This window comes from Carassius auratus, chromosome 32, assembly GCF_003368295.1.
Source record: "Carassius auratus strain Wakin chromosome 32, ASM336829v1, whole genome shotgun sequence".
In the NCBI taxonomy this organism is placed as follows: domain Eukaryota; kingdom Metazoa; phylum Chordata; class Actinopteri; order Cypriniformes; family Cyprinidae; genus Carassius; species Carassius auratus.
The window spans coordinates 28,785,314-28,812,582 of NC_039274.1; the positions used below are offsets into that span (position 1 = coordinate 28,785,314).

The 27,269-nt window shown below is 37.0% G+C and overlaps 1 protein-coding gene across 2 annotated transcripts in view; it reads left to right on the forward strand.

Moving 5' to 3' along the window:
* The window catches only part of LOC113052019 (elongator complex protein 4), a 55,668-nt gene that overhangs the window by 10,064 nt on the left and 18,335 nt on the right, over window positions 1-27,269 (forward strand). The window contains exons 4-10 of one of the 2 annotated variants that reach the window (XM_026216263.1): window positions 128-259; window positions 2,979-3,112; window positions 8,586-8,670; window positions 13,529-13,717; window positions 17,530-17,638; window positions 21,326-21,432; window positions 21,511-21,582. In XM_026216263.1, the coding sequence (XP_026072048.1) occupies window positions 128-259; window positions 2,979-3,112; window positions 8,586-8,670; window positions 13,529-13,717; window positions 17,530-17,638; window positions 21,326-21,432; window positions 21,511-21,567 (813 nt within the window). In that variant the 3' untranslated portion in view covers window positions 21,568-21,582. Of the gene's footprint in view, window positions 1-127; window positions 260-2,978; window positions 3,113-8,585; window positions 8,671-13,528; window positions 13,718-17,529; window positions 17,639-21,325; window positions 21,433-21,510; window positions 21,583-27,269 lie in introns of those variants that run through there. The other variant, XM_026216261.1, reaches the window with a different exon arrangement.

Below are 27,269 nucleotides of genomic sequence, written 5' to 3' on the forward strand. Positions count from 1 at the left end.
GTTCTTGTTGTTGTTGTTGTTGTTGTTATTATTATTATTATTATTATTATTATTATTATTATTAGCAATAGTAGTAGCATTCAAATGAGCTATTTAATGTTCTGTCTTTTCATATTTTTTAAAATAGGAACTCCCTTCTCCAATTGTGGATGACGTTGCCGGCATGAAAATCAGTGAGGGTCAATCTCAGCCAAGTGACCCTGAAAATCCAGACACAATGAAAATCGCCTGGCGCTACCAGAACCAACCCAAAGTTCAGGTAAAAGACCATCTGTAGGGAAATTGATCATTTTATTCAGTATACGATTAAGAAATGAAGCCCATATATTCACAAAAATGTATTTGATGGCATAAATGTATGTTTTAAATTGACAATTACAATATTAGAAAACTCAAACTGAATTATTTCAGATAGCTGCCAAGGCAGCATTTCTCATTTTCGTACCAAAAGTAAATAAACTAAAACTAATAGACAAACACTGATTTGGATTTGAAGTAATCTAGCGTCTTTTGCTTTGCATAGTTTTGTGCGCATGTCACACAACCTGTCCATGCTGGCATCAGTCTTATTTGTCTAGCTTTAACGCCAAAATACCATGATGTTTGATTGGACGTATCAACAGCAAAAGCTGTGGGAAGGATTTTGTCTACCCTTTTAAAAATTGACTAGCATCTTTATTTTACTATGGTACCTATGCAAGATTATATAGTGAATTAGTTGCATTTCTTATTTGCATTTAGCATTGTTTTATACCTGCTGTCCACAACTTTTATCTGAATACAAATGAAGTTGAGAACCACTTTATACAAACTAAGTAGGGGGCTTGGGATAAATAGTGTCCTATAATAAATATATCAGTTCCTACCCACCCAGCGCTGTGAATGGGCTTTCGCTGCTTTCATTCACAGTTTAGGTGGATTACTCACGCTTAGCTGGTTATAGGTGGACTTAAAACCCAAGGAGACAGGAGGACATGGAGCTTCAATTCAACCTTAAGCCCTTTACAATGGAACAGAAGCCTCCAGCACCCCCAAATCTCTTCACAGGCCTCGCCGTGGCATCCGTGCGCCCCTCTTTCTTTCGTCTGGAGAAAAGACCCCTCCTGCCAGCTCATAATCCAGATTGCTATGGAGATTAAGGGGGACTCTAGTGAGTCCCCAAAGATTTCACTCTTTCTGTCTGCATTTCGGACAACTTTTGTTCATTCTCTACCATTCTTTCCCCCTTCCTTGTCATTGGATATTTTCAGTCTCGTTTCCTTATTTCCTCCTCCTCCTTCCTCTTCTCCCCACCCCATTCCTGTCTCAGAGGCGATACTTACCCTCCTTAACCTTTATCATACCTCTGTCCCCTCACAAAGCACCAGTAAATCTAGTAAAGGATTTGCATCCTAAACATACAGTGCCCCTGACCCCCCACCTCATACTTGTTCTCAATGGAGACGCCAGATCAAAGATCAGTCGGTCAAAACCCATGCCGTAACGGTAAAGGGGTCGACCCGACCTGCCTACTAAACGAGGATGAGCGCCAAGCTGTCAATCTCCAGAAGAGGTGCTGGAACACATAAGAGTCGCTGATCCAAAACAGAAGAAGATTAGGGGCTCACCTCGCTGCTCATTAGAAACTCTGGAGCAAAAACCAGCCCCCCTCACAACCGGAGGAAAACATCTGCCCACGTGTAAGTCACTTCAGAAAGTGATTATGTTCTCAGTGGCTTAACGAATCACCTGGGTTTCTTACAGTTTAACAGTTATTAAACCATCAGTGGTAGCTGGAAGTTGTAGAGCCTTTCATATTAACCTTTCTTGTTATTGTTAATGTGTGTAATGAATGCTCCACTATGACTCCAGTCATCAATTCACAGGTGATTCTCAATTTATACAGCTGTTCAAAAGTTGGTCAGTGAGATTTATTTGAAAGGTATTAATACTTTTGTTTAGTAAGAATGTATCGTTGGTGTGTAAGATTTCAAATAAATGCTCTACTTACTGTTCATCAAATACTTAGGAAAAAAGTATAATTGTTTCCAAGAAATAAGTATTAGTAACAAGAAGAAAGGTTTCTTGAACACCAAATATTAGCATTTTAGAATGATACCTGAAGGATCAGGTGACTGGAGACTGGAGGATTGATGCTGAAAATTCAGTTTTGCATCACCGGAATAAAACCTATTTTAAAATATATTGAAGTAAAAACCTGTTATTTTAAATTGTAATAATATTTCACAACATTACTGTTTTTATTATTTCAATTTTGCAAGGTTGGGGGTTCGATTCCCCGGGAACACATGATAGGTAAAAATTGATAGCCTGAATGCACGCACTGTAAGTCACTCTGGATAAAAGCATCTGCTAAATGCATAAATTGAATTACATTTTTTTATCAAATAAATGCTGCCTTGGTGAGCATTCTTAAAAATCATTCTCCCCCTCAAAGTTTTGTACGCTAGTGAGTAAGTTATACATTTATTTGCTAAAAAGTTTGCAGTAAATGTTCTTTCATATTTTGTTTTACATACTGTAACTACCGCATATTGCTACGATTGAGATATGATAGTCTATGGGTGTAAATAGGAGCTAAAACTGACTTCATATTGCTTACATCAGTAAAGGTATGGCTATTATTCTTTCAGTTCAGTTTTAAGAAAACATGCTTTGCTGTCCCTAATGTGTACATATTTACTCTTACAATGGATTTGATGACATTTCCTTACTTAATGACAAGATACATCATCAGATTTGTCATTTGTTTAAGATTATGTTTGATTATTGTGATTTGACTGAAGTATTTGTAGTGGTGACAATTAAACATGTTCACGCAGGAAGTAGATTGGAGAAGGGATTTATATTTTTACAAATGAAAATAGGGCAGTAATTGCTTTGGTGTAGTTATTCAAAATGCATTATTAAATTCTGTATTTAGTGCATTTTACATCCCTAGAGAATAAAGTTTGTCATATTTTTCTTTTTATTTGTAGACCGCTTTGGCGTCATCAGTGAGGTTTGGCCATTATTATGACGTGTCCAAGACCATGGAGCCTGAGCTACGTCAAGCAGCCAAATGCCACAGTTTTTATCAGCTACAGGAAATGCCAGTAGCCACAGGATCAAGGTAACTACTATTGTCCACTTGAATATCTGTTAGGAGAATCGTCACATATCTCCAAGAAGAAAATGCGGTAACACTTTAGAATAAAGTTCCATTAGTTAACGTTAGTTAATGTATTAATTAACATGAACAAACAATGAATAATACATTTATTACTGTATTTATTCATCTTCGTTAATGTTAGTTAATGAAAATACAGTTATTGTTAGTTCATGGTAATTCACAGTGCATTAACTAATGTTAACAAGCACAACTTTTGATTTAAATAATGCATTAGTAAATGTTGAAATTAACATGAACTAAGACTTATAAATGCTGTAGAAGGATTGTTCTTGCTTAGTTCATGTTAACGAAAGTAGTTAACTAACAGTAACTAATGGAACCTTATTCTAAAGTGTTACCGAAAATGCTTTCTCAGTGCAGTGCAGTTGCTATTTTTTAGGAACACATCTGCAATATAATTTTATGTCGGGTGTTGAGCGTTCTAAAGGTTTTTGTAAAAACGTCTCTGTACTTCAAGGTCCTTGCCAATGCTTTGAGAAATGGGCATGAGTCTTCAAAAGTGTTTGCAATGTGCCTGTTTTATGGTTGTGAGGGGTGCGCATTTAGAGGAGTCAGGAGCTTATAAGCAATATCGCGTTCATTAACCAAGATGAATTGCCTTCGATAATGAACGCGATATTGCATAGCTTGTCAGTGATCTACGGCTCTGTCTATTAAATGCCGCTCCATTTAAAAGCAGGTGATGGTGATTTAGCAGTAATCACGGAACCGGATTTACTGACTAGATGTGCATGATCATATCGTTAGATACATCGCCCAGCCCTAGTTGAATGTCGTAAGTATTTTGGCAGTTTGGAAACGAAAAGTTTCATTTTATTAGAAAACATATGAATTTGAATGTGGCAAAATTGTGTTACGGTGGTTGTGCATATTGTGGCAGTTCAGAAATGAAATGTCAAGTTATTGGCAATAAACAGCTTGATGAGTGGGGCAAAAAATTTTGTTGGTTGGTGTATTTATCACAGCAGTTCAGTAATAAAATGTCTGGTGAGTGGTGCTAAAAGGTTAATGCTCTTTTGTCTTTGACAGTAACGTATCCTGTAAAATAAACCCAACCAGAAATGTTAAGTTAAGTGTCAGTGGTAGAGCATTGCTTTAGCAGAAAAGGTTGCGGGTTCGATTCCCAGTCTGAATGCACTGTAAGTCACTTTGGATAAAATTGTATAAATGTATAAATAAATGTGCATGTAAGTCATTGAGCTCTTTTATTAAGTGTTGTGACTAGTGAGAGTTGTACCTGACTGCTCGGCATTGCAGTTCTGTACCAGGTGAGCTACCGAGCAAGTTTACTATAAAAGAAAGTTTTTTTTGAAGGGGGTGTGAAATGCTCGTTTTCACTCAATATCCTGTTAATCTTGAGTACCTATAGAGTAGTACTGCATCCTTCATAACTCCAAAAAGTCTTTAGTTTTATTATATTCATAAGAGAACGATAGTCTGCACCGATTTTTCCCGAAAAAACACGAGCGGCTGGAGGCGTGACGTGTGGGCGGAGCTAAAGAATCACGAGCGCGAGTAAGCTTTTGCGTTGAGAGCATCTGGAAGCTGTGACATTACCTTGAGGGAAAAACCATCATCCAAAACAAACCATGGCTTACAGTCAGATTCAGCCGTTTATTTATGATCCAGAATAAGATCCAGAGGCTGAAACTGAACGAGAGCAGCAGCAGCAACGACTCGCTCCGAGTGGGGCTCGAACCCGGGTCTCCGGCATGGGAGGGGACGCACTAACAAGGAGGCAGAGATATTTGAAGCAGTTTTACTCACCGCCTGCGGTTCCAACACACGATCGTGACCCTTTTTCATTGGGATTGCATCATCCTTAAGAAATAAACTATACGCAAATCCGTCGTCAAACTGGGCCTTGTTTGTAAAACAAGCATCTTCGAAATGCAGGGAACAAACAAAAACACTTGCACAACTCCGTTGATGCTCTGTAAAAATAAACTCCATCCACTGGTCCCTTAATGCTGTTTTTTTTTGGTAATCTGTGCAGGGTTGTCTTGCCCTGGCAACCAAAAACACACTTCTTTTGTGACATTTCGCGACGCTCTCGCTCTGATCAGTGAATCGCTCTGATCAGTGAATCGCTCTGATCAGTGAATCGCTCTGATCAGTGAAATGTCTGTGCTCAGCCTCGCTGTACGGGAGCGCGCGCTCTAGACGTGCCCTTAGGACCCATATAAGGAAATTCCGCTCCATCTAACGTCACACAGAGCCATGCTCGAAAAAAACTTTCCGAAACTTGTGACAAACCGAAAGGAGTATTTTGGGAACAAAAAAAACGTACAACTTAATTTTTGAAACTTTGTCCATGTTTAGCATGGGAATCCAACTCTTTAACAGTGTAAAAAACTCAGTATGCATGAAATAGCATTTCAACCCCCCTTTGAGGTCAAAACACAGTATTGTGCAGGGAACTGCATGGAATTATGTTTTTTTATTAATCAATAATCTACCCCTGTAATCATAATTTGTGTTGAGGAATAAAAGTTGTTGGTGTTTTATTGTCTCTAGTGTACATTTGAGCTGGAAACTGTAATGAATTATGTATATAAGTACTTTTTTTTTTCTTTTTTGGCCCAAGTAGTTTTTTTTTTTTCATTGAGCCTATTTTTGTGATGATAAAAAACAAATTGAGGAAGAATCAGATGTAGATAACCGCTTCCTATCCCTTTCAAAGAAATCAATTAATCAGCAAGCTTAAGCGATAACCAAATGTCTTGAGATACAAAACAGCCCTCATTGTCTTTCTGCGTTTCACAGCTCATAGAATAAAAAGCCCCTTGCTGTTTCTAGACTGTTAAATCACTCCGTTTCACTACGTGGTGTAATTGGCACAAAATGCTCTCTAGGTGAAAGCGGAGTCCTGTTGTTTAAGACGGATGCTACCTCCACGCGCCCCTCTGGTCCCCCTTTCGCTCACATCATAATTAGCTCACCTATCGGCCATTATCCTCTATGGACTGCACCTTAAGCGATCACGCTCTGTTGGGCTGCTGCGGTCGCAGTCCCAGACACAATGGGGGCGTGTCCTCTTGATTGCCACCACCCCCACCTCCCCAGGTCTTAATCAAAAGAGGGAAACACGTGTTTTACCCCATTAAGGAGCATATCAGTTAGGTAACATATTTTATTTAAGAGATTAATACTTTTGTTCAACAAGGATGCATTAAATTAATTAAAAGGGACAGTAAATATATATATATATATATATATATATATATATATATATATATATATATATATATATATATATATATATATATATATATATAAGAAATAACATTTTAAAATTATATTAAAACTTTTATCTTAAATTTACTCTGTTTTCGACCAAATAAATGCAGCTCTGAAAGGCTGTGACACGCCCAGAGGTTGCTGTTCGTCATGCTTTAAATTCAGTTCTCAATCTTTGAGTAATTGATGGCTGTCGTAGCTACATGCAGAGTGGCACAGCGTGGTCATTACAACATATTGTGAGCCAGAAAGAGAGGGAAAGACTGTAGTGACAGAATGAAAGCCTTAACAAAACCCCTGAGGTGTGATATATATTTTTAAATGAGCAATGAGTCTGCTTAATCATTATCTGTATTTTAAGTTTCTTATACTCACCACAGTTGCATTTATTTGTTAAAAAGACAGAAATATTATTGCAATTTTAAATAACTGTTTTCTAATTGAATATATTAAAAAATTTCATGCAAAGCGGAATTTTCAGCATCATTACTCCAGTCTTCAGTGTCACTTCTTAATTTGCTGCTCAAGAAACCTTTTTTATTAATAATAATGTTGAAAACAGTTGTGCTGCTGTGGTTTGTGGAAGCCTTGATTTTATTTTATTTTTTGTAAGAATTTAATGTAAAAAAAAACAGCATTTATTTAAAATAGTAAAGACTTTTAAAAGTAAAAAAAAAAAAAACAAAAAAACACTTACTGACCAGTAGTTTTTCTGTTGTTGAATAATGTTAAACTTAATTTATTTTTTTTTGTAGCATACACTTGAAATGTGTGCTTGTGCCAACCTTTGGTAAAATAAATGTAGCATGATTTATTTTTTGTAATTTTTTTTTCTCCACCCAATGCACTTTTGGGGACACTGTAAAATATTCTCTGATTTTAAGGGGAAGAAAAAGAGATTACTTAAGTAAAGAAAAAATGTGCAATGCAGAGCAGGTCAAGTGCTTTGAACCGCCTTGTTATGAGTTGCACATCTTACCCCTGATTTAACATAGAAGCGCTGTGTCACTGGGATCAGAAGTACTGTCCCGTTAACTCCCCTTAGGGGGAGCGCCCGGAGCTGACAGAGGTGGCAAAGTGTTTAATTAATTTCATTTCATTTAATTAGTGATGTATTTCATTGCGTCTGCATGCGTGGAGAGGTTGCGCCAGGGTTACTGTCGATGTCAACAGGTTTTTGAGATATCAAAGCAAATCTCACTTTATGACGGCAGCATATGCCACAACAATTAGTGGTTTTAGTTCAAGTGTACACAGATATCATCAGCTTTTGACCTGTTATGAAGCCATAGTCATAATCGTCCACATGTAAGTACTTTCCTAAAACGGAATCTTTGTATAAGAAAAACAAACAAATAAATAAATAAAAATTGTTTAAGGGTATAATTTGTTTGCACATTTGTGTTTCGACCGTTCTAATTAAACTTTGAAACTTTTCATATTATGAGTCCTTACAAATTATTATTTTTAGCTGCACAATTTCACACTTATTTTGGATTAAATGCATCATAAAAAAAGAGAAATGTTAAATGTGATTGTTTTACACTTTACCCTTTAAAAGATAAATATTAATCGTACAGACCCCAATCTGTGTGTGTGTGTGTGTGTGTGTGTATATATATATATATATATATATATATATATATATATATATATATATATATATATATATATATATATATATATATATATATATATATGAATTTATTTAATCAAGCATACAGTAAAACAGTAATATTGTGAAATATTACAATTTAAAACAACCATTTTCTATTGTAATATTATTTAAAATGTAATTTATTCCTGTGATGCAAAGCTGAATTTCCAGTATCATTCCTCCAGTCTTCAAAGCCACATGATCCTTCAGAAATCATTCTAATATGAAAATTTGTTGTCCAAGAAACATTTTTTATTATTATCAGTGATGAAAATGATTGCGCTACTTAATATTTTTGTGGAAACAAATATATTCTTTCTCAAGATTCTTTGTTGAACTGAAAGTTCAAAATAATAGAATTTATTTAAAAATAGAAAACTTTTGTAACACTGTAAATTCCTTCAAAAAGTCTGTTTTACATCTACAATCTCATTGCATTCTTTTCAGCCTCTCAGCATATTTGTTTATCCAGCTTTCAATATAAGTGTATTTTGTTCTTCTCTCATGTTCTTTCAGTCCGTTACCATCACCCTACCATGCTCTCCTAAAGTCCATCCAGACGGTTATCAGGAAAGAAGGGTTTGACGGGTCCACACCACAGGTTGGTTATCATTTGTTTGTCATTTGTCTCTTTAAATGATAATGAGCTACTGCTCAACCCACCCCTCTCTTCCGTTTTTTTTTTGTGTATTCAGTGGCACATTAAAATGAAGACTCTTATGTTCACTTTTACATCCAACTACAAAAGACCTGCATTGCTTACAAGACATTGTTGTCGCTACAGCTGCTCAAGTGCGGAGAAAATTGCAGACAGTGTACAACTGGCTGAGGGCGGAGATATGCTAATACGGGACAGTCCATCAGTGGTTGTGGGCGGGGCCTGTGCAGTATGGCTGCTTGAAAATTGAGACGGTTTAGATTTTTTGGGAATTAAAAAAAGGGAGTTAATTTTATCATTGTAGGATGGGTTGTGTCCACACATTGCTTAGATACATTTATCTGCAAACACCATGTAAAAGTGAATTTTGCATCCGATGTCCACTTTAAAGGAATAGTACTTGGAAAATGAAAATCTGCCATGTACTCACTTTCACGTCTTTCAAACTCCATGAACTCAATTTTTTTTTTTCTTTTTTTTTTTTTTGAACAAAAAAGGAGTTAATCAGAATGTGTCATTTCAATATAATTAAAGTGGATGGTGACAGTCAAGCAAGGTTTTGAGTGAACGGTGACTTCAATTTCAGTCATATGGCTTCAGAAGACATTAAATGTATGAGTCAAAATAACTACTTATCATACTTATGTTTATTTTTGTCCTTTTTTAGAGCTTGACAATCAATGGTCCCCATCCATGTTCACTGTATGAATAAAGAGTAGTTGTTTCAAACATTTTTCCAAACATCTTTTAATTTCCACATAAAGAAATAAGTCATACCAGTTAGGAAGAACATGAGAGTGAATAAATGACACAATTACAATTGTTAGGTGAACTATCCCTTTAAATTGACCAAAAAGTCTATAATGAAATGCACTGTTAACAGACACCCGTTTTGCCGCAGGCGATGTTTTTACAAGACCTTTAATTTGTTGTTTCATTGATTGGTCTCGGTTGGCTAATTGTTGCCTGATTTTGTCTGTGCTTTCACTTCCTTTGTAGTGTGGCTTTTGTAGCTTGTGATATTTAGGAAATGGAAAAGAGCTTAATTGTTTTTCTTTTCCTTTCCACCTTTAGTCCTCTTTTTCTCGTCTCATCCTCAGTTGTCAGTTTCTACATGTTGTACTCGAATCGCTCTCAGGAGGGAGATGGGTTCCCTTGGGTTTCTCTTCCTTAAAGCTGAGTCCTATTAGTTTTGTGGTAAACAGGCCAAGACAGACACTGGTCAATATGCCCTCTGTCTGTTCATATTCATTAGCTCCTACTGAGAAGCAGGGGAGCTCGGCCCCTCTGGGGGCCCCTCTCAGAAACGGCCCCATGATGGCCTCTGTCTTGACTTCCACATCAGCACTGCATCTGCTGAGCCACTCTTGGGACCGGGCCACTTGAGGATACACTCGCTATTTTAATCAGTTTCCAACTTTATGTGGCTCTAATGTGGCTTCTGTCATGTGCTGAACTCCAGATATTGGTTGTTTTTGTGGTAAATTCTACTAATATAGGAAATGGTAATACAACTAAACAATAAATAAAATAGTACTAAACAAAATTGTTAAATGTAGTTTTAGTTCAGTTAAAGACAAGAAAACTGTCAGTGTACAGTTTTGTTAGATTGTAAATCTTTTTTTTTTTCTCTTTCACTTTCAATCTTACTGCAAAAGAATTTGCCTCCAATATGTATATGAATTTGTTTCTTCTTTTTAAAATATTTGGAGAAATTTTTAAGCACTACATCGTTTTCTCACCAATGGAATGGGTGCCGCTGATAAAGTGGCTAATAAAAACATAACTATGTTAAGAGTCCACACCAACGGATAAATGCTTTCAGGAATAATGAAGATTAAGGTTTTGTTTGTCACCAACATTCAGCATTTCATCAAAGTCCTACGTCTATGGTAGGATTTATAAACTATACGTTTTATAGTTACTTGCTTAAAACTACACTAAAATAAGTACTCTCATTTGAATATTCTAATCTTAGCAAAGAACTTTCAGTGGCATGAAACATATAGTTTGACAACATATGAAATTGAATTAACCTTTAGAACAATTTTGAATAAAAATGTTGAAAAACAAAACTTTATTTCAAATTCAACTGTTTCCAATGTAGTTAAACTGTTTTAAACTGTAGTTTAAAGTTTGACCGAATCAAGTTCCCAATCAAATCTTATTCCGTTCTAGTTTGTGTGGCTCTTTCTAGTTGATTGTTGCGCTTTCGTGTTTTTCTTTTAATCCGTGGCACTGATGGGAACCTCAGGCTCCTCACCCTGGATGTCCTCGGTCCACTGTCATTCAACCGACAGATTAAGTGCTTACATCATCAAACAGTGCCGTTCTGTTGGCAGAGGTGGCGGAATGTGATGAGGTTGAGAGAACATGGGCACAAAGGCAAGAATGCTCAGAATGAGGGCAAACAGGGGAACAGTGAGACTGACTAAAACGTTTGTCAGAATGGTGACTCAATTCTAGCCATGATTGCAATGACCTATAAAGTTTGAATAAAATGCCATAACATATAGGTTGGATAAAATCAGTACCTACAATACCTACAGTATTGTACATTTTATGAGTTTTTAAATTTTCATTATTTTAGATTTTTTTTTTTTTTATGTTCATGTTACCATCAGGAATGGTTATATTCATATCATCTTTCTCATGCACACATAGCGGGAAAAGACTGTGAGCAATAAAAAACCTGAGTGTGGCCGAAGGGAAGGTGGAAGCCGGTGAGTCAGGAACACGCTCTTTGTGAAAATGTCAAGCTCAACTTTGGAAACACTTTGGAAACCCAGTCAAACAATGAGGTTTACTTAATTTAAGATGCTTGTGATTGCTGGACGGTGAAGAGGGTGTTAACCTTACTGTTTATTGTCAGTGGACTGATGTGAGGAGGACAACCAGGCGGTAGACAATTCAACATGACCGCTATTTTTAGCTGGTTTAAGATATCTAGCTTCCTTTTCTCTATTTGAAAGATATGAGCAGGTTAATTGGTTATTTACAAAATAAAGATTTAATTAAATAAAAATAAAAGAACTTCATTTTGCTTCAATAAAAAGAAGCAAAAAGAAGAAGAAAGTGGTGAATGATTGCATTAGGGGACCTTTTCTGTCCCCTAAGACTATTTTAAAATGTTTTAAAACATAAGAACTTTAAACATGATTTTTAATTAAAAGAACATTTTTGAGAGTGTTAAAAGGTTGCTGGAATAAGTTTCTATCTTTCCCTTTATTTGTGTGTTTCTGTGGGTGTAAATTTATAATCTAAAATGATTTATTTAAAGTTATTAAAAAGAAGTATTTTTTTTTTATTACATTTTCTGTGTCGGTTGACACAGAAGAGCGTTGGCAGTTTGTGTGATATGGAGAGACACAGAGGAGACTGTTGACAAAGGAATTGTTGAATAAAGTTTTTATTTTTGTTTTCTTCGCTTACAAACATTATTATGCAGATGGACTATTCTGATGATGCTTTTCATATTTTTCTGGAATTTGAAAGTGTAACTTATTTGGCAGTCTATGGGACAGTCACAAGCCTCTCGGTTTTCATCCAAAATATCTTAAATTCAGTACCGTAGACGAACAAAGTTTTATGGGTTTGGAACGACATGGGGGTAAGTCATTAATGAAACTAGATCTGAACTGAAAGTGCTGGTAAAATGAAGATCTAACTTTCTTTTCACATCTTTATAAATATGCAAATATGAAGTTGTCCAGTCTGAGGTGTCCTCTCCATCTTTATTAAGCAGGTTCAGAATTAGCTCTTTGGTCTTTGATGGTTTGTGAATAAGGTTCAATTCTCTGTCAGACTTTGTACACTGTAGAGGGCACATCTCTCACCCATGGCCCCTTATCTTGGCTGATGTTGGTGAATAACGTGCCAAGAATTTCCTGGCACTTGTTGGAAGCAGACAATTTGGCTCTTTGGTTGACAGCCACATTGTGGTCATGTCAGGCAACTGTCCTGATTAGAAGATGTCGTCCAATCACTTTTGACTATCGCGTTCCATTTGACCGTGCTGTTGAGTGTTCTTGGCTGGGCCGTTTGTTTCATTGATTCAAGTTGTTTGAGAGGTACATGACCCTCACTCCAACAGACAAAAGGCTTTTCACTACAGACAGGATTCCACTACTGACTTAGTTACACAAGTCATTGAACACTTATGGATGACATACTATTTGGGCACTGTTTTGTTTGCTTTTCACCATTTTCTCTCTCTCTCATTATATAAATGTGAAATTGTACAACGGCTAATCATGTCCTGTTGAGAGTCTCTAATTGATTGATTAAATAAATTGCTTGATTAAGTGCTGTTTGTGGTTTTAAGTGTACTTTCATTAATACAAGCACAGACAATGAGTACAGTTAAGTGAATAGTTCATCTAAAAATTAATTAGCTGAAAATGTATTCGCTCTCAGGGCATCCAAGATATAGATGAGTTTGTTTTTTCATCTGATATATAAAACAGCACAAATACCAAACAGCAGAGTAATATAAACTGCAGGGAAAACTGTATTATTTGATGTATTACTGTAAATAAGTTTCATGCAACACTACAAGTTTCTCCTTGTTCCTCTTGTAAATGAAAGTGCACTAATTAAAATACGGTTAAGATATTCATTCATGCATTTTTGAACACAAAGTTTGCCAAAGTTTACCCTACAGGGCTTTAATGAAATATGCATTGCACAAGCCGGATGTGAATTTGTTTACATGAATTTACCAGATTGTCTCAAAAAGAATGTGGTGTTGTTTGAAAATCACTTTTGGTGTTTTTTTTTTTTTTTTTTTGTACTTCTGTAGTCTAAGGTCCGAAATGTCCTGCGGCTGGGTCTTCATTCTCTGGGATCAGTGCTGTGGGGGGATGATGTGTGCTGTAAGGATAACCCCGCCCACTGCCACGCCCTCACAACCTTTCTCTACATCCTCCGAGGCATGCTACGCACATCACTCTCAGTCGCTATGGTGACCGTACCATCCCACCTCATACAGGTATTATTAGATTATATCAAAAAAGTTTCTCACTGTGTTCATATAAATCTTTTGTTCAGGTTTATTTTCAAGACTGATGGTTGAAAATCACCCTTAAATGCTGATTTTTTTTTTTTTTTTTTTTTTTTTTTTTTTAAGACATTAATGTTATTTAAAAAGCATGCATTAAATTGATAAAAACCCTATCTGTCCATCCATTCTACTGAACTGTGATTGGTTGTCTTTCTTGCATTTATTTTCATACACATTTTTTTATCAGCTATTACATTGCAGTGCATTTACCTCCCACCCCCATTTTTTTCTGTGCTGTTTGCTAGGGCTATTTCTCATACTGAGATATGTTAAAATCTTAACCCTAAGTATTTAACTAGGGTTGCAAAATATACTTTAAATCATGCTGCTTTCCTAAGCAATACGATTCTCAGTTTTTGATGATCAAACCTGCAAAATTCCATACACTGAAGGAAGTACACACATGGATATTAGGAGACTTGTTCTAGCAACACCTTGGTAACGACTCACAACCTCACAATTTTTGCTATCATCATGCAAGATAGACTTCTCCACCATTGACTTCTAGAACTAAACCCACAGAACAGCCTTTTTTAGAATTTTTATTTTTTTTAAACTTGACTGTCAGTCAATGTCAGCATTGAGGTCACCATAAGTTTGTCGACCCTGGCACACCATCACCGCCCCATGAGCCGGAGTCAAAGAGTCGACCCCCCTCCGTTGTGTGAATGAGGTTCCGCTTGGCTGGGGTTCAGGGGGCCTGTGTGTGTATCTGTTTGAGTACATGTATGTTTGGCCTTCAGAGGAGCGTCTTCATTGGCGCGTGAACCCACATTCTTTGTCTGAGGCCCTCAACTTTGCATTCATCCAGCCAATGGTCAATCTCGAGTCTTTCTGAGCGCTTCTGTCTTTCAGCGTCTCTCGGTTCCTGAGAGGCCCTTTTCTTTGTGCCTCCATTAGCCAACGAGAGTCAGGCCGCAGCCCGTGTGCTCTGAGAGTGCTTCAAAAGACAAGATCTCGCAGTTCTTTGTCCGTTTGGAGACAAAGTGCTGAAACCCCTCTAAGGAAGGCTGGGGGGCACACAGCGGTTTTCTGCGGTAGAGGTGATTGAATAAACACTGTGATTGGTTTGAATGTGGTTTTGTGGAGTAGATTCAGTAAATACAGTATGTTTTGGTGGAGGATTCAATATTTTTGCTTTAACTACTAAACTTGGGGTCAGCTCTTGTGCTGTTGTGTTAAACCTCCATTATTTTGGATTAGCACCTCATCTGAAGTCTATCTCAACAGGAAAGGCTCCTCTGAAGAGACTAAAGCCATGGTCCATCTGAATCTTTAATCAGTCTCTGCTCAAATAGCACACACACATACAGTTACAGCCGCTGTTGGGTCAGGACCCTGGAGACCCTGTCTATCAGTCTGAAGAATTACAGCTTCGGAGACCTGAAGGAGGTTAAAGGAAGAGCTGAATAGCTATCGTGGCTAAAGTTAGCTCTTCCGTGTGACTTGTAGAGCAGTTCAGTTTTGGCAGAATTGGCAGAAAGCAAAGACTAGTTGTTCATAATGTTTACACATTCACTGTGTATTCTTTAGTAAATATTTTATTTCCTAATTTGATCATACTCTGAGCCATCAACAAGACATACCTTTTGCCATATTAAAATCTGTTTATTAGATTAATGTATTAATAAAGATGTTCCCATGAAATGCAGTTGAGCTATACTTGTGTATCATTAATCACAAGCAAAATAAATGTTTTGCATTGCACCTGTAATATTTCCATTTAAATTAGCTTAACGTAATTTGCCATTGTGAAATTAGTTTTGCTTTACATATGCGACTTTTTAAAATATTATTGTCAGCACACAGCTAAATCAAAGATTGATTCACATTTTTTATATCACACAAGTATTGTTCCTTATATATTTCTGTGTTGTATTTTTAATTAGTTAATTTTTTTTTTATTACAAACTGTCAAAGTCATGCTTCAAGAAAGCTAATTCAACTACACAGTGTTCCCTATGACTTTTTATTTTGTATTTTTATTTTTTTGAATATTTTTTATTATTATTATTATTATAAATAACACAAGTAGTAGATTAAAACAGTCTCTTCCACTAATTGTCATTAACCTGTCTCCTATATTAAATACCATCCTTGACTTGAGCCGTAAGTTTGTTGGCTCAACTGTTATAGTTGCATTATTTGTTGTTTTGTGTACTAGCTTTGGTGTGATGGTTGAGTTTCCGGCGAATGTCTAACACAGTTGCTTGGGTTAAATTTTTTATGCTAGATCTGGGGAAAAAGGTCACGGCTGCGTACATGAACACACAGGATCTCAAAGTCCACTGTAGATGAGAGGAAGAGAGGAAAAGAAAAAGAAAAAAAGAAAGGACACGGATGCATGAAAAGTGCATTAGGCCTCGTCAGCTGCTACAGAGAGGAAGCGTATGAAATATTCACGAGTGGCATAGAGAATCATCTTTCTGTCTTTCTCTTGAGTGTTCCCTCCTTTCTGAAGGCGCTCTGTACTTGTTTGTGTCCAGGAGGCGGCGCTCTCAACAGATCTTTATGTGTTTGTGCATTTTTGCTTTTTAATACTTGAAAGCTTATTTTCTCATTTGTATTGGCCTGAGTGTCTTTGCAGTTGTAGATCTGTGTTTGTTCAGTTTTAGCCTCGTTTGCTTCATATCAGTGAGGTCAAGGTCAGAGGTTTTCATGACTTCTTTTCCAAGCCTGTTATGGGTTTCTAAAATATCTGACCCTTTCTATCATGTTTTGACCACATTTTAATCTGTTTAGCATGATTAAACCAAATGTTTCCCATTAAAATCATCACCCAAAATGCATAAGGAGGCAGTCCAGAAACAGGCCATTTCTAAGTATGAAATGTACAATTCAAATGTGACACAAAACCTTGATGAGCTTAAAGACATATTTAAAATGCTTTCGATGTCTTTAGATTTTTACTCCATTTAACAGCAGATATTTTTGGAATGAAAGCATTAATGGGCTTTTCTCAGACTCGGATGTGGATGGGATCTTTGGATCTTTCTCTGATTTGATGTGGCTTTATGCTTCCATTAATCCAGATTTGTGCCGTATGGTGACACTGCATGAGTCGCGCGGTCAGAGAAAGAGAGTCAGACAGATTTGGAGAGCATGTGTTTGAGCAGCAAATGTATGTTCTGCTCTGATCTGATGGATTTAATGTTACTCGACACAACCAAAGGCAGCAGTTGACAGAGTTGCCATTATGCAGTACAGCTGTTATCCTTACCAAAGACAATCTACTGATACAAGTGCTTATCCAAATTATTAAAACAGAATTTTGTTGCATTGAACATTGTTGACTGCTAGGTGGTTGGTTGATTTAATGAGTCATAAAAGCCAACTCCTTTTTTTGACCCCAAACTTTTTTAATTAATTTAATTACACATAAATGATCCCTCAAAAGCATAAAATCCTGTGCTAATGCTAAAGATTTTAGTCATTTCCATCCAAAAATGGAAATTGCTGATAACTTGGGTAGTTTAAGTTTTGTAAGCTCAGGCTTTGTTATAAGACTACCCTGGAATACCTTGTTTTTTTCTTTGTTTTTTTGTTTTTTTGGAGATATTGATGACTTAATTCAGTTCTCACAGGTAAAGGAATATGACCCGTGCTCGTTAGGAGGGGTTTAATTGGTAAGAGATGCTCTCAGCATTGCTCTAGATGTTCCTGCATGTGCTTGTACCCGGCACTTCTCTTGTATTTCCTGTCTCTCTCATCCTCTCTCTCTTCCTGTTTCACCCTCTCAGAACAGAGCCGTAATGGGCCGAATAATCAGACTGAGTGACACAGCCGTCGCTCTGGAATCATTCAAAGGCTCAGAGAAGGAGACCAACCCACTTTACAAAGACTATCATGGTGAGAAGAAACACCCTTAAAGCCTAAATATTAAACTTTTGCCTTTAACTTCTTATGCAACACTTGATATCTAATTTATATCTGATTTTGATATTTTATGTTATTATTATTTTATTGCATGAAGGACAATAAAACTGATTAAAAAAATGAATACATATATTTGTTTAACGGATAAAACTTGAATAAATACTGTATATACTATAACAAATAATAATTAATAAATGCTATATAGATATATTTAAAAACTAATATAAAAGCCAAAAACACACAACAAAATGACTAAAACTAAAAAAAAAACTAAAAAAAAAAAAAAAAATCCAGAATCTATAACAATAAGTTCCAGTGTTTTTTTTTTTTTTTTTTTACAAAAACTAACTTCTTTATTTAAAATAAAGCTGTAATATACACTTAATATACAATATAAAACTATATATTAATATACAACTGTAATATACAAGCTAAAATAAATATTGAAAAAAGATGATAAAAAGGTCAAAAGCACATAACAAAACTCCTAGAACTTATTCAAACTTGAAAAATGAATAAATAAAAAAAATTAAAATTAAGCTACTATAATAGTATATAAATAATCCATAAATAACACTGTTCAACATAGCAACACCTTGGCAAACATTCACAACAGAATTCATGGCAGAGCATTTTACACGGATACACACGCCTCACATTTGCTTCATTGGTCCCTCTCGTCTTATTCATGCCTTCTTTTGCATCATCCTGTATCTCTCTCTCTCTCTCTCTCTCTCTCTCTCTCTCTCTCTCTCTCTCTCTCTCTCTCTCTCTCTCTCTCTCTCTCTCTACACACACACACACAGGCTCAGTAAAGTGCATTAGTAGAGAGGGGCAGGCAGGGTGGACCTCTCTCTAGCTGTCAGCTCGTGTTAGTGTGGCTATGTTCAATCAGACGTGCTCCTTGTCAGACAGGCCAGGGGGAGATTCGGCTGCCACGGCAAACATCCACACACACACAGATCCCCTCCGCCCCATCACAGGAACCCAGCACAGCCCTCAGGGGCCACAGAGTTGCAGAATCAATATTTTCATACTGGCTAAAACCTCTCTGTGGTCAGCCTGCAGATGAGGAAGATCTTTTGGGCTCACGCTCTTTCCGTTCTGCCCTTTTTCCTCTCTTTCTGCCTCTTTATATTCTCCCTTGTTTTCATCTCTTTACGTTGCATATTATCTTTTCATCTCTTTTGTGTCCGTCTTTCTGTAAAGGGCAGTTTGTTTACAGTTCTTTCTTCTCGTTTCTTTCTTGCACTCATTTACTCTGTGTTTTCATAATGGCCAAAGTGGGTGTGGTTTACAAACACTAATGACCTCTGATGATTTGGTTTATTTATTTTATTGATCAGATGCTTCTCCGGTATTTATGAACAAAGTGTATACTAGTGATTTCAATTTCATAAGTTAGTTTATCAATTAATTTATTCATTTTATAATATAATTTTATTGTGGTGATATTTTATTATTTTATTTTAGAATGTTATTTTGTTGACGTAATTCATTTCTTTAAAATGCTGTTTGTTTATCTATGTCATGTTATGATGGTTTATAATTTTATTTATGTTAATGTAATGCTTATCAAAATTTTATGAATAAGTTCGATGATTTCAGTTTCATGAGTATTTTTTCATTTATGTGTGAATGTTTATGTGTTTATTTTAATGTGCATTATATATTTTAAATTTCAGGTCACAGTTACATGTTATTTTTTATCTATAATATTACCAAAAACCAGGTCAGTCATTTTTGTCAAAGTGTCATTCATTTAGTTTTAGTTTATTTCTTACTTTATATATAATAGCATTCAGTAGTCATTCATCAGTACATTTGCTAAAACATTACTTGCTGGATGTATGAACAACATTAAGCTGTTTTTCTCAGATGTGAAGAAAAAGAACAAGTGAAGATGTTTATGAACAAGTGAATCATTAACATTCCATGAGTTCTTTTTAATAAGTTTGAGATATTTTGAGATCTTCTTAAACAAAGATGCTACTGATTTCACTTGCATGTGAATTAGCTCTTTTTAGGATTTATCAGATGTTTGCAAACAAATAAGATGGTGATGACATTAATGTTTTCTAAGTTGTATGTGAATTACCTCTTTTTAAGATGTTTGTAAACTGATAAGATGCTTAAAAATATAATGCAATGCTTTCCAGATTATGGACACACCTCTACAATTTGTATTTATATTTATTTTGGAAGTGTTTGAAAAAAATAAGGTGTTCGAAGACTTAGAACTAATTGTTTTTTTTTTGTTTTTGTTTTTGACCTCGTTTTATGAATTAATGCTTTGCCATAAAACCTTATAGACAATAGTGAATGTGAAGATGTTAACGAGGCCACTCTTTCTTTTCTGTGGTGCATCCACTACGCAAAGCATGTTGGGATTCCTGTCACAGCGAATCAACTCGAGCGGAATCAACGTAGCGCACAGGTCCCTTTACAAGCAGGGCCTTTAAACACACACACATACACACATGCTCTTTCCGTCCTCTCATCCTGGTCTGTAGCGCTTCTTTTTAATGTCATAGCTCTACTGGCTGCATAACTGAGAAAAAAAAGAGCTAGGAATTAAAGAGATAGAGGTCGAAAAAGCTTTCTCTCTTCCCAACATGCCCCTGTGCTGACTGACCTTGTTTTACCCCCATCCTCCACTCACCTCTCTTGCTTTCTCTCCCTCCCACCAACCTATTTCTCTCCTCCCTCCACTACACTTCTTCTCTCGTATGTTTTGGTTTCTGCGCATTGGTGCAGCTAATAAAATAATGGTTGATACAATGCTATAGTGGCCAGTGTGAAAGGGGATAGCTGCATGTGCCCAAGGTAAAACTCAGCACACAATGATAAACAGAGTCTGTTTAAATAGGTAATAGACATAGCAAACTTATTTGCTAGAGAACTTGTTTATTAGCCTGTGCTATAATGTGAATATAGAAAGAAACATCATGCTCACTAAAACGTAACATAACAAAAAATGAATTTTAAATGCAGATTCAGTCAAAAAGTTTGTATTAAAACTTAATTTTTTAATAAACTTTATAAACTCATTCACACACCTTGCGCCTAATGCAAAACATGCACCTACAGTACACAAAGTTTTTGCTTGCAACCTGTAAGAACAATAAAAAAAATAAAAATAAAAATCAGCAAGGATGCATCAATTTGATCAGAAGTGACAGTAAAGATATTTATAATGTTACAAAAGATTTCTACTTCAAATACAGTAAATGCCATTTTTTTTTTTACTTTGTTCACCAAAGAAAAAATGTATCATGGTTTACATGAAAATATTAAGCAGCACGTCAGTTTTCAGCATTAATGAGAAATGTTTCTTGAACAGCAAATCAACATATTAGAAGGATCATGTGACACTGAAGATTGATGCTGAAAATTCAGATTTACATCACAGAAATAAATAACATTTTACAATATATTTAAATAGAAAACAGTGATTTTTAATTATCATAATATTTCACAATTTGTAATGTATTTTCAATCAGCTCAGTTCAGTCTTAGTGAAGGAATTTATTTAAAAAACATTACACACACACAAAAAAAAAAAACCTGTACAAACTGAACATTATATCACATCCAGATGTATTTCCAGCACATTTACACAGTGATATGATTCGCTTTTAATGTCTTCTGTTTGTTCAGGTCTCCTGCATGTTCGTCAGTTGCCCCGTCTGAACTGTCTGTCGTGTGAGGTACCCGATACGAAAGACTTGGCCTTCAAACTCAAGAGAAAGCAGTTCACAATTGAGGTGAGTTCATAACAGTGATGGCATTAGAAAACCTTCTTTAATCGTTTCCTTTAATAATGTTCTCTTCAATTTATTCAGTTTGAATACTCGCAAGCGTTTTATCTTCAACTTTGTTGGTTCTTACAATTACAGTAAGAGTAGATGCTAACTCATTTTAATTGCTCATTTTATTTTCCTCCCCCTATGTCTCTCGACCGACTGCACATATTAGGAGGTCATGATTATGAATTGATGCTCACATTAGCTGTGCTTCACTAGTTCCTGTTTATCTTCCTCAGCTATTGAGTGTCAATTTGAAAGGATGAAACAATTGATTTTAGACAGAACAGGTTACACCTCTTCTCAGAATAACCTCAAAAGTTTGAAAATGTTCTTTCTGAAGTCTCCTATATACAGTTATACTCTTTAATTTGTAACATATCATAGCTGGGGATTATATAGTAGTCAGACAGGTCTGATCAGAAATTTTGCATAATGTATTCACTTGAGGAAATGTGCCCAAGTAAATATATTTTCGTAAAAATAACTGAAGTTATTTTGCGTGCATGCGTGCGAGTAAATTCACTTTAGGGTTTCAGTATAATAATAATAAAACAAAAATTAGATATATATAATCTATAATAATTATATATATATATATATATATATATATATATATATATATATATATATATATATATATATATATATATATATATATATATATATACACACACACAAAATTTTTCACTTTTTTATCATTTATTTTCATTTATATTTCAATATTTTTGTTCTTGTGACAGCTGTTCTAGCTGTTTTTTGTCAAATTTTGTAACTTTAAATTTAAAATTTTTAAAGTTTAGATGGCTAGATATTTGTTGATGAAAATTGTTGAGTTATAAATCTGGTGTCATGTTGATAACAATTTGTTGACTAGTACAACCTAGTTAATAATAAGAGATATTTCATGAATTATTCTGAACTTATTTTCAGTTTCAAGAAAAGATTTAAATGTAGGTTTCCTTCGGTGCTTGTGTTTGTTCATTTTATGTTGTGTTTACTACCATCACAAATTCTTCAGTAGACACACACACACACACACACACATATTCCTCTTCCAGCCAATGCAGCCTGTCCATCAAGTGGAGACAAATGAAAGGATCCAGTCTACTGAAGCCCCATCATTGGCCCCTAATTAAGTTATTAGTGGTGAAGCTGTTAATAGTTAATCAGGAAGTCTATTGTCTCAGAAAAAGCAGCAGTTTTTGTCTTTAAATGCTCTCTAAGGCAGAGACCTCTCATCCACTCCTCACTAGATTTATAGGGTCAATAAAATTCAATGTGGCTTCCCGCAATGGCTCTTTAACGAGCCGACTGCTTTAAGTTTGAGTTTGTGTTGTAGCAGCGCTGAAGAATTGTGTGTATCTTTTTGGACAGCGTAATGTACCTTAACATCTTTTCATCTTATCTTTCAATATGTCCCAGTATAATAATTTGTAAATATAACTGAAGCATGGCATGGGATTTGCAACACCAAGGTCATGGGTTTGATTCCCAAGAAGTGCATGAGCTCATAAAATGTATACCTTCAGTGAAATACAATTTGATTTACGTCGGTCAAATCCATAAATGTAAATATCATATTATTAAATCTAAATGTGCATAGACTAAAATTGGTTTAAAGGTCTGGTCTTGGTTTTTTATATATTTTACGATTAAAATTCGTTCAAATGAGATAATATGAAAAGGTGTTCTTGATTGAAGCTCCCAGTGTCAGGTGTGATGACATCACAGTAAAAAGTGATGAAAGTGACATGTTTTTTATGAACCCCCCCCCCCGATTCGATCTTACCATCCCAATCTAGCCAATAACCTACAGACAGGCCTGTGATCAATAGTGTTACACCCTCAACTTTGTCACGCACACAAACAAATGTGCCGTGCGAAGTTTATGCCGGGTGAAAAGAAATTCATGTCAGTGAGTTTGCCCTGCAGGGTTGAAGGTAGTGTGCGTTCCTTTCAACCCAATGCCTCAATCACAATTCGGCCCTTATTTTGTGATCATGTTTGTGATGCAGTCTTGATGGAAAGGTTTTAAGGAGAGCCACTAATTGTTCATGTATGTTTACATTGTCTCTACAGCAAGAATCAAGTCAACTTTACTTTAAAAAAATGTATATATTGAAGAATCATCACCTTGTGAAATTGATGGACTTTCAGCACTCAGAACCTCTGAAGTGACCTAAATTTTGTCTTTAACATGTAAAAGTGGGTAAAAAATGTAAATGATCATTTTTACACCCATTTTCTTTCTAGCATTGCTCTTTCTAGACGGGCTATCATTCCAACCTTCATTCACACAAAGAAAAAATGTATCTTTGCTTTCCCTTTAAGATGAGTAAGTGTGAATCAGAGATCTGATCTACATTCTGTGATTGTGTTTGAAATGTGATTGGCAGGACAAGTGTGTGTCAGTCAGGTCGCTCAGAGTGCACGTGTCAATCAGAGATCAGCCATGGTAACATGAACAAAGAAAAATGAGTTTTCTCACATAGAAACCATGCAGGACATGTGAAATTGCGAAACTGAAATATTAGGTTGAATCATTCCTTACTTGCATGAAACTACTGTAGCTGTTCTAGCATATTGCTCATAAAATGTACAATTCATTTTAATAATATTTTTAGGGACACACAGATAGAGAAACTTGGGGTCGTGCTGATAATTATATTTGCTATGGCCGATAACTAATATGACATTGGTTTATTTTGAAGATTTTTTGCTTTAATGCTGAAGCTTCAGTCTTGCTTATAGTAAAATTAGGCATCAGAAAAGTATAAATGAATGATAAACAAAACAAAGAAAATAACAAACGTGTATGTCACAGAATCACCTGCCTCACCAGCCAACAGCCAAACCAGCCTCCTACACCCGTTCACAATCACCTGATTACTAATCATGGACACCTGCATCCATCCACTTACCTTACCATTCAAAAAAACACTCACCACAGTCACTCGTCGGCTGGTCTCAAGGTTACCACCTTCTCAAGCCGATCCCTTGCCTACCTGTCAGTCGATCCGGGAATCCTCTGCTATCTTTTGAAGGAGTAGATAAGATAAGCTCAGAGGTGTTTTTCTGCTCCCATGGATCACTTCAGTTTTGGTTCTTCTATGTTGGAAGCTGTTCCTCAGTTGCCTTAAACCCACCTGCTTGTTTGAATCTGCCTGTTTGCTTCCTTGACCAGTTGTGACACAAGACCAGCCCATGACAGAATACTCAGCAAAGACTCACATGGATCCTCAGAGCACCTCCTCATCTGAATCACACCTCCCGCCGACTGTTACCACCACACCACCAGCCTGTTCCATGGCCCAGCAAGCAAACGTCTCTGCTGAGGCAGCCTCAAGCAGTGGGTTTTTGCAATGTTCCCTCTACTTCGAGTTGTCACCCCACCTGTTTGTAACTGAATGGGCGAAGGTGGCGTTCATCTTGCTGCTGTCCAGAAGAGCCTTGCAGTGGGCGGAAACCGCATGGAACTTGCAGAGCCTTCGAGTTCACTCGTTATAAAGCTTTTTTCAACACTTCTGGGAGGTATTCAGCTTGTCGACCACGGACATCATAGTGCTTGATGAGCTTTTCCAACTGAGGCAAGCAGATTTATCAATCCACCAGTACACTCTTCGCTTCTGCACCCTTGCTACCAGCAGTGGCTGGAACGGGGCTGCTCTGCTCTCAGCCTTCATTTCCAATCATTTCCAGTCAAGATCATCCTGGCCTCAAGAAATTTAATCTCCTCCCACAGCCTTGCTGGATTAAAAATGTCCCGCTGCAAAAATGACACCACCTACCAGATCACCACTGTCCAGGGAAAGCCGCTGGGCAAGAGGCTGGTGCGGCACCGCATGCCAGTCCGTACCAACCTCTCCATCTGCTCCCCTCCGTGGAAAGCCCAGACTCACCGCATATCACTCTTATTCCTTCTGAGTATCAGGCCTTCCAGAACGTGTTCAGCAAGGTCGCAGCCACTCAGCCAATCTTGAAGAACACTGTGACCATGTCACCCAGGTACTCCAACGTCCCCGCCAGCATCAACTGTATTTAAAAGCTGAGTAATGCTAATTCCACAAATCCACCATCCACTTCCTGGGCTATATCGTCACCCCTGCAGGAATACAAATGAACCAGAGGAAGGTGGATGCTGTTCTGAACTGGCCACAACCCACTTATGGTCAACGAAATACAGATCCTTCTGTCGCCCCTTTATCGCAAACTACAGCCAGAAGGCCACTACTCACCTCTATCCTCCGACAGAAAGCCAAAACCCTCACCTGGACCCCAGAAGCACACCTGGCCTTCCTCCAGCTCAAATCCGTTCTCTCCCAATGGAAGGGTGAACCCCCAGTTCTCCATCCATGTGCGTACTTCTCACTATCCCTGGCGGAGCAGAATTACGACGTGGGGAATTGGGATTTGCTGACCATCAAGTTTGCCCTGGAAGAATGGCGGCATTGGTTATAGGGTGCCCAACATCCACAGACCACAAAACTTGCAGTACCTCAGAGAAGCCAATCGTCTTAACCCTAGGCAAGCTCGCTGGGCTCTATTCCTTACCCGCTTCCACTTTGTGGTCACTTAGCAGCGCACTTTTCTGCCTGCACCAGCCTGATCCAACCCCAGAGGAACCAGAGTCCATCCTACCACCTTCAGTCTTCATGTCTCCCATCCTGTGGGCACTCGACGACCAAATCCATGCTGCCACTCTCATGGAACCTGCTCCGCCAGGAGGTCCAGAAGGGAAAAGTTACGTCCCATCCACCCTGCGTCTGGCCCTTCTAAACACCTCTCCGGTATCCGGGCACCCAGGCAGCCACCGAACCCTCTCGCTCCTCCAGAACCGCTACTGGTGGCCCAACATTGGCCAAGATGAATCCAGATATGGCAAGGGATGTTCGCTCTGTGCAATCTCCACCATGCCACGATGTCTGCCTGAGGGTAAACTGGTCCTATTACCCGTCCCTCACTGGCCCTGGTCCCAGCTGGGGGTGGACTTTGCCAAATTCTGGAAAAATAATCCCACTAATTACCGGATTACCTACCACCGTGGAAAAGGCAGAAGCCCTCTTCCAACACATATTCAAGAACTTCGGTCTTCCAGAAGACATAGTTTCCAACAGGGGCCCCCACTTCATCTCCCTTTATGAGAAATAAATAAATATTACTGTGATATTATTATTATTTATTTTATTTTATTTTTTTACCAAACTAAATTAACTTATTTTTTGTTTTTATTAAATAAAAATAAGTAATAAATAATAATAATAATTATTATTATTAAAACTAACTAAATTTAGTGTTTTGTTTAGTGAAGGGACGTCAAGCTGGAATGTAATCAACAGAAGAAACTAAATTCTGTCTTTTATTTTATTTGTTTTACATTTTCACCTGTCCAACTTTTTGAGTGAATCCAGCATCCCAACTCCCGAATGCGAACACAGCCAAGCATGAATTGTCATATGTTTGCTAATATTCTGCCTGTCTGTTGAAGCAAGTTGCTGTGTTGTACTGTAATAAATGCAGGCTGGGTCTACATACTGTCACTCAGCTACCCAGAGGAGCATTTGGCTGCTTGTCTTTGACTGACTGGTAAAGTTGAGTTGGCGGTTGATGAGCAGTCAATTGCCCAGAATGCCCTGCGGTCAGAATTAACCTCTGTCCCTGTTCCGGCAGGTATATAGAATGAGTGGGGTTATGAGGAAAAGCGTGATTAGCAATCACTCACACATACGCATACATGTCAGTTGAAAAGGTAATGAGGTGATCAGCTGAGGATTGAGAACGGAATGTGAGCGGTATGT